Source organism: Thermobia domestica, chromosome 14 (assembly GCF_964235325.1).
Source record: "Thermobia domestica chromosome 14, izTheDome1.hap1.1, whole genome shotgun sequence".
NCBI lineage: Eukaryota > Metazoa > Arthropoda > Insecta > Zygentoma > Lepismatidae > Thermobia > Thermobia domestica.
The window spans coordinates 28,959,221-28,978,822 of record NC_137467.1 but is presented as its reverse complement, the minus strand read 5'-3'; the positions used below and the strand labels follow the sequence as shown (position 1 = coordinate 28,978,822).

Here is a 19,602-nt window from a genome sequence, read left to right as displayed (position 1 = left end):
TTTATTTTTGTTTTTGATTTAATTCGGCATTTGGTTAGACGTCGCGGGATCGGTTTATAATCGAATAAATTGTGGTGCTTCTGATACTCTATAGAAACGCAAATAGCAACATTATGAAGTGCATAATTTTTGTAATAACACTTTATAAATGCGCTACTACATACTAATTTTTGTTCATAAAGAAAACTTACTGTCGTTTGCACGATGCAAAGAATCAATACAGCAAGCTGAGAGAAAGGATTCGATTCTCCGAGAAACAGGATATTATACATTGGGTCAGAAAGAGAGGGCTCTTTTTCCAGGAATTCTAAAAACCCTGTTCACCACTCTGGACCTTCCTCTATTAGTCTTCGCGACACGTGGTAGAGATTTATGATCTCTTCTGGCTAAAAACCAATGTTGCCTCGATTCCTTTTCCTTTATCCTAGTTGAAATATTTTTTAAAAAAAAATTTTGTTGTTGTTAACTGATAATAGGAAGGAAAGCTTTCTCCTTATTTTGCCGGACTTTTAACTCCACAAGTGGATCGGAGGTACGGCAACACTGAGATCAGTAACAGCTTATACGCTCGAGAGGACTAATTGAGGGTTGTGGGGGTGAAAAGAAGCAGTGGTTGGGGAAAGAGCCCTTTAAAGCTGTCCCAATGTATAAACTTTTAATCAAATATGAAATTCCCAAGACCACCCAGTACCCAATGACACGGTTATGTTTCATGAAAATTAGTTGTTGCCTCCTCCTCCCAATCCTCGGCGCGTCAGATAGGAGGCACCGCAGTTAGCGACAATCATTAGCTGACTGAACTATTAGGAATCAGAGTGACAAACTGAGGCTTCTTGCGTCTATAATAACGATTAACAATATCTAAATCTTTTCGTCTAGATTTTTATAGAACTATTAAATATTTTGAGATTTTCATATAGAGATTAACAACAAACTTCAGGCTTCATGCTTTTATCATAAGGATTGTTACACAATGAAATAAACAACCCAACCAAAATAATATAAATCTCTTTCGATTACATCATGGTCAGTTATGAACATTATTCAGCAGCTAAATGGAATCAGTCCGCCCGTTCATAATCATCACACCATGAATTACCTTCATTGTTACAATGTACTAAAAAAACGTTATTTATGTAACGCAATAACTAACGTGTATAATGCTATAACATTTAACAAAGGGATATGATTTCAATCCTCTCCTGCCCTCTTCGTCTACCACTCGATGATATATTAACATAATGTTGAATAACTAGCTTTCTCTTACAAAATTCCTTATAGGAGTTCTTTGATATCTGTGTTAGCCTAGTATCGACAGGAACGTCTCTCTCTTCAAATTATCTCACCTTGTTAAATATTACGAGAGAATGCAGCTTACTTATGGTGTTACCTTAATAATACTGATTCTATGGCATATACTCATAGGCTTTCAAATAACGAAATACATTTAAATAATCCAAAGGAACTTGTTTATTAAAAAATTTATGCATGCCCCACTATATTTTGTTGCAAGAACTACTTATAAACTATCACTACATTAGAACAAAGTTTCAGCTTATTTTTACCCAAATTTTAGGCCTGGGTTTTTCGTTGTCATTGCATGCTAAGTTTAAACACATCAGAATTTGGAAAATTGATATCTAAAATTCAGTATTCAGGTAGAAAAAAGACGTATTTACAAGGAACAAGCAACTTCATCCAATTTGCACATCAATGAAAGTGAATACAAATACGAATCATTTGAATTCTCTTTAGCTTTGAACCATTCATACATACAATAATTACCATAAGTCTGGGAGTACTACTGATTTTTCAGAATTTTCCAAATAAACTGCATGAACCCGTTTACAATAAGATACATTTATTGATGAAACCTGTTTTGCAGTAACCAATGGACAGGCAACTAATTCCACTCTGGTGATGCATCCTTTCAACGATATCTAGTGGTGTTTGTACGAACCCTTACCAGGACATACGTTCATTATCACACACAGTTGTATCTGCGCTTTTGAATCGTGTCGTGTGTGATTAAAACTGGGTGTGAATCTGTGGCATTCGACTGTACTATTTTTACTCCTGATTTAGTAAAATAATGGGAAGAACATGTACCGGTATTACAAAATGCAGAAGAAAAACTTAATTAAGTGTCGACTCACGTGCTCAAATGGTTATTTTGAGAAAAGAAAGCTATTACCCGTGCAAAATCGCTCAGTAGTTGCAGATATCAATCGGGGTAGTGCGTCGTACTCTTGAAGAGTCAAACTGATGTAAACATTGTACGGAAACAAAGTGGTTGTCCAAAAACAACAACTCGTAAGAACAAATTAATTAGAACAAGCAGACGGAATAGACGTCTAACCGCACCGGATGTAGCAACAGAAAGCTACGAAAGAGCCTTTCCTAATCAGTATTACATAGAACGTTAGTCCGAAGCCTGTAAATTTTTGGTCCTGGAAGTGTGGTTGAAATAAGCGAACTATTCCTTCGAGCAGAAAATAATTCAAAATGGCACTCTCGGGCAAAAACATCAAGACAGTGCGGATGAATAACGGAAGAAAGTGTTCTGGACTGACGAATCTAAATTTTAACTTTTCGGTTCCCAACGCCCGATGTTTCTGCGTCGCCCTCCCGAAAAGCGCTTTCATCTCTACAGTGTAATGCCTACAATAGAACACGGAAAAGACAGTGTGTGGAGATGTTTTAGAGCCAATTAAGTTAGTGATTTAGATCAAATCAACAGAATAATGGACAAAAACGTCTATCCAACATTCAAGTGTGGCTGCAATTCTGAACGCAGAGCTTGAGCAGTCCCTTAATGATCTAAACATTCTCAGTTATGCAATAATTATCTGCAAAGACTCATATCATAGCAAAAACACAATTGCCGCCAATGTCCGGATTTATTACTTACCGAGCTCTCCGGGACTAACGTCACATGACAATCTCTGGAAGGCTCTTCAAAGTTATTGGAGTCATGTATCTTTACAAAAGTTGGATAAATTGATCAAACAAATACTTCGAATTTATAAAGTTCTTATTAAGGCTGAGGTTCGGCACTTCAATATCTTTTTCTCAATGGAAACAGAGCAGTGTATTTCTAGCTTACATGACAATAACTGTACATATGCAGTAAATACTTTTGATTGTAATAAATCGCACTCATGATTCCTGGGTTTATAATGTATGAGGAAAAAAAAAAAAAAAAAAGATTGTCTGTGATATGAGGAAATGTTACCACGATGTCGACACTTTTTGTGGTTCAAACCATCCACTCTTGGATTTTACATAAAAGTAACACAGAACATGAACCATTATTGTATTATTACAACGTAGGTCTCAATCAGAATTCGCGGAGTAATGACAAGGAGGAGGTTATAGTTTTTTAACAAATTTTAATAACACTGACACAAAGGGACATTAATCTTTCTCCTACAATAGGAAGACGGCTATGTTCTGTGCACATTGAGATTGGAATCATGTGTTGTCCATTCTATTATATTTCATATGGTTTTGGTTTGAACTCATTATCTTTAAAACTAAAAAGTTACAGCGTTTAACGGAATCCTCTGGAAAGTTTAAAATGCGCTCAGGTGCCTATACAAAATGGCCGCTACGACAAAACCTGCGACAAATAAATAAATACCCGTTTTCAACTCCCTCAATGTGGTACAAACTTACGTTAAAAAAAAAAAAAAAAAAACTAAATTTTGTTAGCAACCATCATTGGTTGATTTCATTTGGATTGTCCCTTATATGTAAAGACACAACAACGCCATCTGTTACTATACACTTCTAGCTCAATCTTACTTTTCTTGTTTGTGTACGGATAATAGGATACTACTTGAAGCGTGTAAATGAACCGTAAGAAATTTAGTGAAGCATTGCCTGACATTAGATTACACCTATTTGATAAGAATGATTGAGAACGAGAAAAAAAGAATGGTGTTTTCTTCCTTTAAAAAAAAAAAAAAAAAAAAAGTAATATCATGCCTTACAACTCATATTCTATTACCTACTTTAAAACATTTTGCAAACGTATAGGCAAAGTTGTTTGAGTTACTAAGTCCATGTAATTAACCTCTTTAATGGGGAACAAGAACTATGCTGGACAAACGAAAGGGACTGCATTTAGTATCTCCCCCCAATCCATCGATGGTTCCGAAGCCAGTACTGTGACTAATATTAAGCTTATAAATGTGACCTCGTTTATGTGTATACCAACCATTGCTGACGCGCCTGCTCCCAACGGCTGCACCAACTCGCTACCGCTCGGGCTTCCCTGATGCGCTCCTGCTCTGACTCGTTTAGATCGCATTCGTGCTTTTGAGTCGCTACCTACCACAAGTTGGTTCGTGTTTTATACACTGTAGTCTCTATACCACACGTCCACACTCTATACTTATCACAATTACAAATAACGAATCGTAATCACTACGAAGTGAGCCAAAGTCACTACCAAGCAGGGATGTTATAAAATAGAGGATCTGCCCGTATGTATCTTCATCCTTTTAAATCAATGAAGCCAAAAAACAACCGAGTATCGGCAGGTCTGATTGTTTCCGTTTCCGCCATGATAGTTGGCTCAAGACATTGCGATCTTATTGGGCGAGTGGGCAGAGTAGGGGTGGCAAAACTGTGACGTATGGCTTCAAGATTTTGTTGTACGGGCAGATCCTCTATTTTATAACATCCTTGCTACCAAGTAATTTAGGGGACAAATTAAATAATATTCCTACACTTCAACAAACGAACAAACGATCTAGACGCTTTTCTTGGGCATTATTTCGTTTTTCACCCAATTCACTTGCTAGCGACTCTGGCCCACGTGGTAAAGACTATGGTTCATTATTCTGATAAGTACAAATACAATATGGACGCATGGCATAAAAACTACAGTGCATAAAGGACGAACCAACGTGTGCTAGGTGGCCACCAAATGGTGAACGCTGAGTCAGAGCAGTTCAGCAGGTGGTCGAGCCGTAGTGAGAAGGTGCGTTCGTAGGAGCAGGCACGTCAGCGACGGTGAGTGTGTGCACAAACAACGTGGTTTACAATGGCTCTTTCCAAGGACCGTTCATACATCTGTGGGAGATACTAAATGCCATCCGGTATCTATTATAGGGTAGTGGGAACTTCAAACAAGACCCTGAAACGAAATGCCGCAATACACATTTAATTTCACTAGCCTCTACAATAATCACAAAACATCTTCCCTTTCGCACAGAAAAAGTGTTCTATGGCATATACCGCATTATTTTGCGGAACTGTATTTCAATATGAATGATATATACAACTTCTCTATCATGTGACTATGGGCAAAACAAGTTTTAAGTATCTATACAGGTATCAGTCTGAAGCGGGGGCAGTTCATCTGGTGCTGGCTTAGAAGATATCGTATGGTGTAGACTATTCCTTAAGGAGAGTAAGATCATGACAGTTCCTTCTCTGTATGTTTATAGATGCCTTCTGCACATTTAAGATGGTAAAATCACAATAATGTTCACTCACATAATATAAGACAAAAATAATTTAAATACTCCTTAGAGTACGCTGAATACAACCGAAAATCAAATATGTGCAGAAAGATTTTACGGATCCACACATTTATAAAATTTACAGAAGGAATCTTTGAGTTTTACGCCAGACGGTTATGCCGGTTAGGCTAAAGGAGACTGTGATTATGAGGAATGAATGAAATGGTGGAATGAAGAAAGTGGGAGGAAACGGGAGAACCCCGAGAAAACCCACGTACACGGTGTTTGTCCACCACAAAGTTCACTTGGCGGGGGCTGGGATCGAACCCGGAACCCCAAGCACCAGAGGTGAACGCTCTACCACTGAGCCACCGCGGCCCCAAATTTACAGAAGGAATTCGCAATAATATAGTAGTGTGTACGTAAACAAAATATGGTGTGCTCTTACCTAAAAGCTTGCTTACTTGAAAATATATTAATGAAAGTCGAACCTGGTATGCACGTATTCGCCCATAACGTTAAGTAGTGGTAGATTAATAAAGGACAATGTGATATGCGACGAATTTAACGAGCAAATGATTTTATCTCTGTATGGTGAAAGCAAGGTTATCCACAATCCTCGCTTACGCATATACCCAGCATCACTGACGTGCCTGCACCCTATGGACGCATCTCTGCAAGGACTCCTGTCCTCACTTGGTTAGAGAGCATTCGAGCTTTTCAGTGACCACTTACACAGGTTTTTAGTCCTTTTGCACAAGATCTCTTAAAAAGAATCTGCACCGGGGAATGCAAGTACACAGCTGAAAAATGACTGAAGGTACGGAAAGTGAATGCAGAGAAAAAAGTATATATTTCATGAATTTCTGTATGGATCCGTATAAGCTATTTGCACTTAAATATCTGGTATGAAACTGTCCAATGTATTATCAGTACATGTTCGAGTAATGTGTAATGATTTCGAGAAAAGCATTGCACACTACTTTTCGTGAATAATTATAGTATAAATGATTTAAAAAAAAAAAAAAAAAAAAAGTTTAAATAGCACGTAATCTAAACCAATGTACAGAATTGTCTCTGCCTATTGCAACATATTGACAAAAATACGCTATTTATTCTATTCACAACCCCGGTAATTAAGAGACGCTGAATAAAATAAATCTCTATAATGTATTATGCGGCATAGAATCTTCGCAACATGTATCCACGCGGATGGAGGATACTTTTTATAGATACAGGAGATGTATTAAACACGGACCTGTAATGTTCATGGTCTAATAAATAATAAAGATGGGAACCTTTCACTGCTTTGTATATCTACTGAAATTCAAAGAAAAACTCAAACATGTGCAAATCTGTATATGCCGTAATACAAGTGCGCGATCACCGAAAGGCATATTGAGTTAACTCGCGTTTGTATCTCACATTGCTTTATACTTATCACGGAAGAAGGCATCTATTAGTGTTCGAAGTACTTATTTTGCCCAACATATGTTTGTAGTATCTAGCAGCTTTGTACTGCAGCGTCAATGACGTATTTGTGTTGAATTTTATTTAGGTTTTTCTGTGAGTCTCATTGTATCGAGAATAATCAGGATAAAAATCATGATACTAAATAGGAAATTAGAAATTTTATTCTATGCTATTAAGTTTGCACACCACATCATGTATATCATTTAGCAATAAATATAGTCTCTGCACGAATATTTCACCTACACGTCCCTATAACTTCTAATAGCCCATGGGAAGAGAAAAGATAAGGAGTCGCACGACGTAAGGTCGTCCCCCGCCTTCCCCTTCATTTTCACCCTGCCAGAGAACTCAGGATATAAAAAAAAATCAAGTTTCTTAGCTTTTCTACGCACTAGCAAAGATCTATGATCAGGTATTTTTATTATGTATTCTTCTACAATTAAAACAAGCAATAATAAGAATTTTTTTCAGAAAATCTCCTGATAAGTCCTTACAGGGTAAACACACGTGTTTGTATATAGCCCCCACGTGCTTGTCAGGCACCATTACTTTATATGGGTGTTTTTGCCATCCCTAAATACCCAGTATTTGCTTGTTTAGCAAGTAACCTCCTATTTAAATCCTTTTAAAGTAGCACTAGCTACTCACACAAAATACAAGTTTATGAAGCAGAAGGCAACAGTGTATATGTGTGCACGATTAGTTTGGCCGTTCTCATCACCGTATTCCTAGACGATTGCCTACAAGGCTAAAATGCTTCGTTTGAAATTTGCACCCACAGAAGATTGAATAGGAGTGAACCAATCACTTCACAACAAAACCTTCAAATCTGAAAACGTTATAGCTTGTAAATAGACACAAATTCCAGATTTACTGGAGAATAACATAGCCCGACATATCCTATTCATTACAAATTTAATTACATGCAAGTGCAAGGGCTATATCACTGAACTACAAGTGCCTCTGTAGATACACATTACTCGTTTCAAATTATTTCACAATTTTATATTTTGTTTTCTTCGAGGTTTACAGTAATATGAAGTATTTAACTATACATAAGAGCCCCTTTCAAAATCACGACTACCTCTCACCACAGCAACCATGAACACATTGCCCACTCAACAGAAGTCAACCCATTTTTGCTCTACTATCGCAAAATTATATTACCATCTGCTAACGCAAATGCTTAGACAATTAAATCAATTGCTATGGACTTAATAAAGATTACGATGACTGTTAAGTATACGGAAATTTCACTCTACACTATACACAAACAAAACTCACCATGTTTATTAGCCGGAAACGGAAGAAAGCACGCAGCGCCACATCACGTAAATATCTACACAATATTGCCAGGTACGTATAAACTTCCAATGAATTATTTAATTATAAAAATCCACTTCCTTCAAAGAAAGTTTTTCTGTGTTATTATATTAGGCAACTCCTTTGTTCAATATTATGCAATGAAGACGACGGAAAATTTCTAAGAATCCAGTGAAGAAAATTGCAGCATGAATTTATTTCACATTATTTACTTACGTTGAATCATACCATTACGGTTTGCGTCAAAGCAATGAACATTTTGCGATAATCATTATAGAAGTTACCGTATAATTATTTTTAGCATATCGTGCGTTGTGTTGCACCACTCTCGACAAAGTTTGCGAAGACTGATATCGTAAGAAATTTAGGACCGATAACTTACGTGGTCGCAACGCAATATTTGCGATCAGTTTGTCATCAACAGTAACTAACAACTATATGTGAAATCGACATGGATCATTCCCTAGATATTTCAATTGTAAATGGGCGTGCCAAGTTTGGTCAGTTTCTGGTAGCAAGCATAGAAGATAAAATTGATTGTTTATTTAAAGTTGATTGTTTCTTAAATGGTGGCTTCCAACAATGAAACTAACAACAATATGTGAAATTAACAGGTATGATTCCCTAGATATTTCAGACGTAATACAATGGATGTACCAAGTTTTGACAGTTTCTGGCAGAAAGTATAGCAGATAAAGTTGATTGTTTATTTAATAATGGTGGCCTCCAACAACAAAAGTAACAACAATATGTGAAATCAATATGTACCGTTCCCTAGATATTTCAATGCAAGACCCAGACCAAGACCCGGGTGGTCTTGGTCTTGGTCTTGTACATCCGGTTTTGGTCTTGGTCTTGGTTTTGGTCTTGCACCGGAGCCCTTGGTCTTGGTCTTGGTCTTGCTCGCAAGAGTCTTGCAAGTCTTGCTTTTAAGAAATCTTAAGCTTTCCATTGGCGAATTTTACTCTAAATATAAGAGATAATAGATTATACAATGCGCCAATAGTAACGAAAACGCAATTTAGGTTTCTAAATGTAATATACAGTTTTTCTTCGTGTAAATGTGATGATTAGCTCTTCTTTGTATTGAACAAATTTCCAATTAAATATTGAGATTTTGTTTTACTGTCTCCAAATATGTACTCTATGGGGCAGAAACATATACATTACACAAAAGTAATGAAAAAAATTGAGGCTTTCGAAAAAAGGGGATTGAGAAAAAAAGGAGATAACTGAGTTGAATGGAAAACGAACGAGAAGGTGTTAGAAATAGTAGCAGTACGGGAGAGAAGAAGAATTTTAGATGTAATTAAGAGGAGGAAGAGGTACTGGTTGGGACATTGGCTGAAGAGGAACTGTATTATTAGGGACGTGCTAGAGGATATGGTGGAAGGAAAGAGAGGGAAAGACGAAGGAGATTGTAGTTGACGGGAAACATTAAAACAGAAAATTGCTACGTAAGACGAAGAGACTATCTGAGGATCACCGTGCATCGAAGCTTCTTAGTTGCAGCAATGACCTGCCAATAATGGCAGAATAGCTATGAAAATGATGATGATATGTTTAGCAATATTGGCCAAAAAGAGAGAGAGAAATTTAAAATAATATTGATTATGATCAAACCATGTCAGGCCGGTAGCCAGCCCTAAAATGTAGGGAGCCGATCCAACCATATTATACAGAGTGAATTTTCTTTCTTTCTTTCTTTTTTTTCTTTTTTTTTTTTAACTCACGGATTTATTTGAGTCTAGAATTTTGAACTGAAGTCCGATTTTCATGCGGTTTGTGGCAAATGATCAAGGGAGGATGGGACATTTATGGGGCTATACTTACTTGTTTAAATTCATTCGGTGTAACATCGACCACGCCTCAAAAGAAACAGCAAATATTCGCCAGTGCAGCTTACAATTCGAATGAGGTCTTGGGTTTTTGAAGTGAAATTGCAGAATAAAAATTAAGTGTTAGTGAGAATAAAAATTAAGTAATAGTAGTAAGAGCCATAAATCACATGTTGAATAGCTATAGCCATCTTTTTGCAACAAACGACGGAGAGATTTCTTGAGCGACCTAACAAGTCGATAATTGATATCTTCCACAACACCCACCTGCGCGGTCCGATGCTTCCTTGTCTCTCTCAGAAGCGACCCTGTTTCTTCCAATTTATACATTTGCTACCATATGATATTCCTGTCTGCGGCAGACAGGGAAATTTGTTTCTAAATACCCTTTGGTAGCAACAACAGATTCCGTTCTCTTTGACGATGAACTTTTAATGATGAACTCATGTTGCTTCAAAGAGTACGCTACTGTATACTCTTACTGTGTCCTAATGATATTCATACAGTACCACAGAAGTATACAGTTCAATTCCCAATACAACGAAATGGTTTCCTGTTTCTTTTTGTCCTTGGCGAGATTGCCATCTAACGAAGAAAACAAAATCTCAGTACCGCACCGCATCTAATTCTAATTGTAAGGTACACTGGCGAATATTTGCTGTTTTTCTTGAGACGTGGTCGATATTACCTCGGATGAATTTAAACTAGTAAATATAGTCCCATAAATCTTCGATCCTTCCTTGATCATTTGCCACAAACCGCATGAAAATCGGACTTCAGTTAGAAATTCTAGACCCAAATGAAATCCGTGAGTTTTAAAAAAATCACCCTATAATTCATTTGCAAGCCTACCGTGAAACTTTTAGGGGGCCGGCAAAAATTTAGAGGGGACCGTCCCCTAGACCTCCCGTGGATACTACCCTGAACCAGGTTTAAAGAATATTTCGAGTTTGCTGCTGCTTTAATGGAAATAGTTCCTGCGCTTCGTTCTTATGCACTGATAAGTGATGTTTTTTCAGGCCTAAAGTGTTTCTGTTTTACATTTTTATTGCCACTTTGCTTCGATTTTTTTTTTTTTTTTTTTTTTTTTTTTTTAGTTCGCATAACTCTTACGGATACTCCCCACTTCCCGCAACAACTTTGAAATACGCATGACATTCACTTTTGTGCGCTCACCACTCGCATTTTTTACTTTGCAAATTTCCTCTTCCTGGACATTTGTGACGTTTGGGAGCAGGAAAATTCGGTGTAGGAAAATTCGGTGTAAGAAAATTCGGTGTACAGAAAATTTGGTGTACGGAAAACTCGGTGTGGGGAATGCTAGGTGAAAAGAAAGATTCGTTGTAGTAGACCGTAGGATTTATTAAAAGCTCAACTTTGAGGATAAATGAGTGTATTAGTTTGAAGTTCAAATTTTTTGTAGAACGTACTTTTACTGTCTACTATCATTTTTACTGTTACTGTCTACTTTATATTGCTTTATATTGAATTGTGTTCCTGAAATTATTGGAATTCTAGATTTCGAGGATTTTAACATTTTATGGTCCTTACATGACGAGAAATTTGTCCTCCAATCAGACACTTTAGTCCTCAAAGTCCTCCAATCAGACACTTTAGTTTGTTTACCTTAAGGCAAACAAACTAAAGTGTCTGATTGGAGGAGAAGTCAACTATTTGTACAACTATTATCTGATAAAACCATCCTGCTTTATATTTCCCTTTCCACTGACTTTTTTGATCAATATATTTTTGCATCTTACATATGTATATACAGAGTGATTCTTTGAAAACTCACGGATTTCATTTGGCTCTAGAATTTCTAACTGAAGTCAGATTTTCATGCGGTTTGCTGCAAATCATCAAGGAGGGATGGGAGATTTATGGAACTATGTTTACTGGTTTAAATTCATCCGGGATAATATAGAGCAGGCCGCAAGAAAAACAGCAAATATTCGCCATTGTACGTTACAGTTCGAATGAGATATTGGATATTTGAAGCGAAATCACATGTTGAATAGAAATTTCTTGGGTGACTTAGAGTCGGCACCTGACATCTTTCACAACATCCGCCAGCGAGGTCTGATGCTTCCCTGTCTTCCTCAGAAGCGATCCTGTTTCCTGCAATTTATTCACTAACGACCATATTATGTTCCTGTTTGGGGCAGAACGTGAGGCAAAGTTGCGTGCAAATGCCCTTTGTGTAGCAACAACAGATCCCGTTCTCCAAAAACTTTTTAACGATAAAATCACGTTGCTCCAAAGAGTACATTATTGTAACTGTGTCCTGATCATATTGGTACAGTAGCACAGCATAATTCTCAATACAACGACCCAGTTTCTTGTTTCTTATTGACCGTCACGAGGTTGCCATCTAACGAAGAAACTCAAATCTCCACACCGCACCTCACCTAATTCTAATTCGATACAGTGGCGATACAGTTTGCTGTATTTCTAGAGGCGTGGCCGATATTACCCCAAATGAATTTAAACCATAAATCTCCCAATGTTCCTTGATCATTTGCCACAAACCGCATGAAAATCGGACTTCAGTTAGAAATTCTAGACCCAAATGAAATCCGTGCGATTTAAAAGAATCACCTTGTATATGTTCTATGATGTACTATAGGAAAAGTGTTTTTAGTTGTTCCTATAACTATTCTCTGAACTTATAATTGTTTTATTTCTGACAAAAAGTGTCAGCTTCATTGTGTGATGAAAAGTAGTTTATAGTAATACCCCGCGAAAGACATGCAAGAGGTAGTGGATTGAAGGCAAAAAAAAATAAATAAATTTGCTTTTCTTGAAATAGGAAATAACATTTTATTCGTTACGTTTTATGGTTTTCGTTTTCACAATATGAAGGGTCGTAAATAATCGTAAAGCGGTAATATTCCATATGTATTACACCGATTCTACCTTACACCTAAATTTCCCCACACCGAGTTTTCCGTACACAGAATTTTCTGTACACCGAATTTTCCTACATCGAGTTTTCTTACACCGAATTTTCCTACACCGAAATTTCCTACACCGAATTTTCCTAGACCCGTGACGTTTCGTCAGCAGACTGTTTGAGGCAAAGCAACTGAAGGGTGAAAAACAAATCCCTCTTTTGCTATATTTATCCTAGGTCGAGTCGACAGAATTTACAAGCTCGAAGGTGAAAGGTTTAAGTTTACTCCAGATAACACACACCTGTAGAACAGTGTATGATTTCCCGATAAGTAATCCTCATTGTTTAAAAACGCAGGAATGCATCGTAATCCAGCACCAATGACACATTTCTTTCTGTGCAACAAGCTTTGATTAGATTGACACCTGTGTGGCTTGAAAACGAGTAATAACTACAGAAAACAAGAACAACCGGCTCACAAAACGATACACTTGTAGCTATATGTTGCAGGGGCATATCGACTCACACAGATTGCATAAACTAGTGGAGACACATTCACTCCAGTGGCATTTTTACTGAAGCCAAGAAATTCAAGTGAAAGATGTAATGATTTTTCCCCCTTTTTACATTCTATAAAATAATTCAAGTAGTACAGGTACTTGTGTAAGAGTCTTGGTCTTGGTCTTGGTCTTGCATCGGGATTCCTTTGGTCTTGCATGCAAGACTCTTGCAAAAACTGCAAGACCAAGACTCTTGCGCTCATCACTATTTGAAATCGACAAGTACCATTCCCTGGATATTTCAATGTGCCAAGTTTGGTCAGTTTCTGGTAGAAAGTATGGCAGATAAAGTTGATTGTTTATTTAACAATGGTGGCCTCTAACAATGAAACTAATAACAATATGTGATATCGGCATGCACCAATCCCTAGATTTTTTAACGTCTATTAACCAGACTGTATCCGTTTTTGCTTAGTTTTTGAATTATTCATTTTATTTTTGATTGTTTAATTTTATTAGTTGAATATGTTAACATTGGTGACGGCTGTGCCATCTACCGTGTTAGGCACAAACTATTTGGAATTTAAAACTAACTTTAAATAACATTTCCGATGCGACTAGCAGCAGTATACATGATTTCACCCAAAGTAAAATTGCGAACCAAGAGCAGAAATATTCCGCCTTATGCAGAGACGTTCTGAAGGGTGATTAGTGCCATACTAGAAAGTTTGACTAACATATGCTTCCTACAGTAGTCAGGCCTTTAGTATAGGGTGGCCAGACGTACTGATTTTCCAAGTAGAGTACTGTTTTTCAAAGAGCTGTCCTGCGTGTTGCGAAGACGCCTAGAAAATCAAGAAGTGTCCTTCTTTTTTAAAATGTCCTGCGAAATGTCCTGAGTTAACTTATTTGTAATATGTTAATCTTTTATTCTTTATTCACGACATTTTGAATCTCAGGCACTCTTTTCCTGAATAATAATGAACTTTTTATTCAATACTCCTCAGAAGATTAGGGAACTAAAACTATCAATAATTTTGCAATACATTGTTTTCACTGAGAATAGCTTGTTAAGATATGGGTAAGGTAGGAAAAGTTTGTTTTTCAACTTATGACACAGATGCTAACCAAGTTAAGTAGAAGCTCCCTCGCGCCGGTCTAAATTTTTTCTCATTCCTTAAAATAATACCACGCTTGAATAATCGATAAGAAATAGTCTTTAGCCCAACACTAAGTTTCACTGTATACTCATGTCCAAAATGATTGTCGCATATCTATAACTGTCTTCTTGTAAGAATATAATTTGATAATCATTTTGCAGGGTACTTTTAATACTGATACTATGTGTATAATCGGGAAATGTATTTTTGTGGTAAATTTCATAGGAAAAGAATTATAAATACGAAAATTAGAATGAGTAAAACAAAATGTTGCTAAATGGACAAGAAATTTTAATTTTCGTTTTATTGTTTTTATTTACTGCTCTTTTGACATGAAATTTGCCTGCCACATAAATGTCTTTGCCGATTATACACATACTAACATTATAAGATATACCGGGCGAATTCGTTATCATTTTCCTTTTAACAAAAATTAATGATAAACTTAAGGTTAACGTTAAATTAAATAAGAACATGCGTATTGCCGATTCAGTAAACTATCATATACTATTATACTTGTGTCCTACTTTTCGCATGACGCTAATCATACGTCAAAAAGACTTTGCATAAGGCTCATTGTGTTTCGCTGCGATAGTAAAGTTGCGAAGACACGATATTTTCGAACTATCGTACGGACTGAGCATATTAATCAATGTATACCATGGCATTAAATATGGTGTTATTTGAAAAACAAACAAACAAACGAAATCAAAACTGAGTTTAACGTCCTAGAATTATGTCCAGTATGTTAAGGGAGGTGAGTAAATAATTGAAGTGAATGATCATAAAATAATTAGTTAAATGATAATGTACGAGGTACAGGGTTGTCTGACGTACGGTTTTTAACCGGATCGTATAAATTTTCAAAAAGAAAATTGATGTTCTCCTTTGTAAGTGAGAAACCTTTGCTTCTTCCTTTCATGACTTCAAAATATCTTTTGTCAAAATTTGAGGATCTTAGCATTAAACGCTTGCAGGGGCATGGGTTAAGCTACTCTCAGATTATTCGGCAATCAAATATTAATTAGTTTGGTGTTTGTACTAAAAATTAAATTATATACTAAATTTTGAAATCAAGCTTTAGGATTTAGGATTTAGATTTCTGGGTATTTCGGCATCTAAGGCCATTTAGCCCTTCACGTTTTAAGGGATGACGTCCCTCGGCGAGCACACAATCCGGCGAAAGGGAAAGAAGAAAGGATGGGGGAATGAAGGAAGCGGCCTGGGCCTATAAGTTAGGTACCACCCGGCATTTGCCTGGTGTGAATGAGGAAAACCCAGGAAAACCTCATTCAGGGCGGTTGGCCTGAAAAAGCGTTTTTACACTTTTTCGACCGAGTGCCCCCACCGGGAATCGAACCCGGGACCGCTCGCACCGAAGCATTAGCGGGAAGAGCGTTAGCGACTACGCTATGCGGGACCACTAAATCAAGCTTTACCACTTGAAGAAAAAATGGAATAGGAGAATTAGAGGAAAGTGGGTGAATACCGCGCAGGAGGGTAATACCGCGCATCAAAGTTTCTCTATGATGTCGCAGAGCGTGATATTTGTAATGGCAAGTGACAGGTAGCGAACAAGGAATGAAACAATACAACATGTAACAGTTGGCTGTGCGCGCCATAATAACTGCGCAGTTTATGTTGAAAGACAAAGTGGGAAGGTGCTTATAATTTGAGCAAAGACATTAAAACGTTGTGTGTTGGATGTGTTTTGAAGAAGAACGAAATTATGTTGCTAACGTACGTAGGATACTATGTTCCTTTAAAATATAAAACAACTACACGGCAATATTAGTATGTTATATTTTCAATTATTTTTTTTTCTGTGTGTAGGTGCATATGGGGTAATGGCGCGCAATGTATTCCATTAGTGCGCAGTTTTCCCCCTCATTTTTTTTTTGAGACAAAATATATTCAAAATGTTCTTCCCCTCTTATTTTCTCACATGCCTAATAAAGACAAACGTAAAAGCTCGACAGAAGAAACATTGTGCAAGTAGACTTGACAATAGTTTGTGTTAATGCTTGCAGTAGACCCTATTTCAAGTTTTACTTCAAGTATTTCATTTCAAATATAGTAATTCAAGTTTATTGTCTCTGTTTTGAGTATTTCAAGTTTATAGTATGTAGTACATGACGTAATGCAGTTGACATAATAGACGTTTAAAGTTAAAGGATATGATTATATGTTCCTGAGTTTTTAGTCATTTTCATCCCAAAATGTCTGCGTACGAGTGCGCGGTATTCACCCAGTTTCCTCTACTGTGTGATACCAATATGAGGTGTAGTTGGGGAGCGTTTTAGTTTGGTTGGTCAGTGGGGGAGGCGCTAAGGCGAGTTCTTGCCCCGGCGACAACTAGCCTGGTTACGTCGCTGTGACTTTCTACACTATACGGAAGACTTCTGGAAACATTTGACAATGAAATTAAATGAAATCTTTAGTATGCCTTCATACTAGATCCTGTGCGCCGCTCACGTGAACTGCAGCTGCTAGCTTTTACATTGTCTTAAATGTACGCCTTCACACACGCGGTTGAGTGCAAGTGAGCCGTGGCTCTGAGCTGCTATGAAGATCACCCCGCCAGTAGCCGGCTCGAGCAGGCTGCTGGCGGGGAAGAAAATAACACGCAGTCTTATGAGAGACTTCACACTTGAGCGTGAACTCAGTTGCAATGAAGAAAAGTGTACATATATTTGATATTGAAAATTTTCTCATTTTGATGTTACTCTGATGAAATGCACAATTAATACTATCATACGGTTCGTTAAACGAAAATATAGACATCCTGAAATAATTGAAATTTTTTTCTTTCATCTTTTGTCAGTTTAGGAAACAGTCTGTTACAACGATAATCTCTATTTACGTTGTTTATTTCATTTCATATGTAGGGCAAAATTGTTTTAACATATGCATTTGTTATACAATAGAAAAGAAGGAGAAAATGATATATCATGAATAATCTTATTTTATTTCCAGTCGATATATATCAATGTTTGTTGATTCGTTGCTTCACTTCCTCATCTCTCTGGTATGATTTAAGGGCGAGAAAACTAGTTATTTCCAATTCTAATGAGAGTGAGTGATTTTCAATCACACTCTACAGTTACTTAAGGATAGTAGTACAGTTATTATGATAATAATTACGTTGCCAGACTTATTAATCTATGCTTGTTACAAATATAATGCAAGAGGACGCCATGTTATTATGCAGAAGTTTACTGGATCGCTCTGAAACAAATAACAAGTATTCTGAAATATAGTGCATTTAAATGATTGCAAATAGTGTGTAATCAATGTATACTTATCGTAATAAGAGCAGTCATATATTTATATATGAGTAGTACTACAAAATAAAACCGAACTCAGGCAAAACAAAACGTTCATTATACAGTAAAATGAACATTCTTCCAGTCTTAATCAATTATAGGATGAATCCACATTGTTCTATATCTTTCTTTTTTTTCTTGCAATTTATCGCTAAGATTAAGCTGAAGCTTCTTCTGGCTCTAACATGGCTGCCATTTTGGTATGACGATCTTTTGAGCGCCTCAGAAGTATTCAATGCCTTCACACTACAGATTCACATGAGCGGCTCACAAGATCTAGTGTGAAGGCGTACTTAGTTTAATGTCCTACGATTATAGCTTTTAGGCGAAGGGAAAACAATGGTTAAAGCAAATGAATGAGGATGGAATAATTGGTGGAATGAAAAAGTGGGAGGAAACGGAAGTACCTCGAAAAAATCTACGGACACGATGGTGCTCACCACACTTACTTGGCCAGGTATCGAACCAGGGACCACATCAGGGGTAAGTGCTCTACTATTGAGTCACCACGCCCCTTAATTATTCGTTCATGTAATAGAGTTTTATAGATACTATCTGGGTTACATTCTACTTTTTTATTTTCTGAATTGTTATTTAAACTATTCACTATAATAATAATAATAATAATAATAATAATAATAATAATAATAATAATAATAATAATAATAATAATAATAATAATAATAATAATAATAAAATTAGCGAAGAAACAACTTTCACTGTAGCAACACCAAACTGAGCGTGAAATCAGAAGTGCGATGCAATTCCGCATCTAACTGCAGTATGCCGTCAGGGATAATGCTCCTTGAAACGAAAGCAACTTCATTTAAGCTATTGTAGTTAGTTTTATTTTTATTTTGCATTAATTTGGCTCTTAGTAAGAAAACCGCGTTAGAACTGTCGCAGTTACGTTATCATAAGTAGTTCGCGGACCACCAATTAACATCCCGTTTTTCAGGAGGTATGAGTCACATTCGTAAATCTTTCTGCGCTTTTCGTACAGCTCCACATTTACGCTTTCACACCTGACACCGTGTAATAATTTTCCTGAAGCGTTATAACCAACAGTAAACGGCTTTCACAAAAATCTCTTTTCCCCCTTGTATGTCCCGCTCATCTAACCATTCTGTTCCGTGGGTGGGATTTCGGGCGGGGGAAAGACAGGCAAATTTTAGCCCCTTCTCGCGTTTCTTAACGCGAGCCAAATATGGCAACGGTGAACGTATGCCTGCTTTTTCTTTCTCTTCTTTGGAGGCCCCTGCCATCATGGCTGCTTGTGCACTTCCATTGGTTCGAAGAGCGAGAAAACTCGGTCTAGTTATCCAAAGACACACACAGACGCATACGAATATGTGCGCTTGCCTGTCTTAAAAATCACAGCATACGTGCGGAGATGTTCAGTACTATCTTTGGAATAAATGCTTCATGCCAGTGTGATTCGAGAAAGCTAGTGGAGAAACTCGCGCTGCTTTCACTCTTCCTCTAGTCAGCCAGCCTATATCTGTTCCAGAAACAGAAAAAGAGGAAGAAAGAAAATGTGGAATATGTTTCAAAAGTTAGACAGATCACAGACATCAAAGGAATAAGTTGGTCTACTTGAGAAATTCAAACGCAA

The 19,602-nt window shown here is 37.0% G+C and overlaps 1 protein-coding gene across 4 annotated transcripts in view; it reads right to left on the bottom strand.

The window, feature by feature from the left end:
• RpL27A (ribosomal protein L27A) overlaps positions 1-8,313 on the bottom strand; it is a 33,464-nt gene extending 25,151 nt beyond the window's left edge. The window contains exon 1 of one of the 4 annotated variants that reach the window (XM_081737824.1): positions 8,232-8,313. In XM_081737824.1, coding sequence (XP_081593950.1) covers positions 8,232-8,234 — 3 coding nt within the window. In that variant the 5' untranslated portion in view covers positions 8,235-8,313. Of the gene's footprint in view, positions 1-4,222; positions 4,331-8,038; positions 8,066-8,114; positions 8,172-8,231 lie in introns of those variants that run through there. The other 3 variants (XM_081737825.1, XM_081737823.1, XM_081737822.1) reach the window with 3 other exon arrangements.
• Between the last annotated feature and the right edge of the window lie 11,289 nt (positions 8,314-19,602).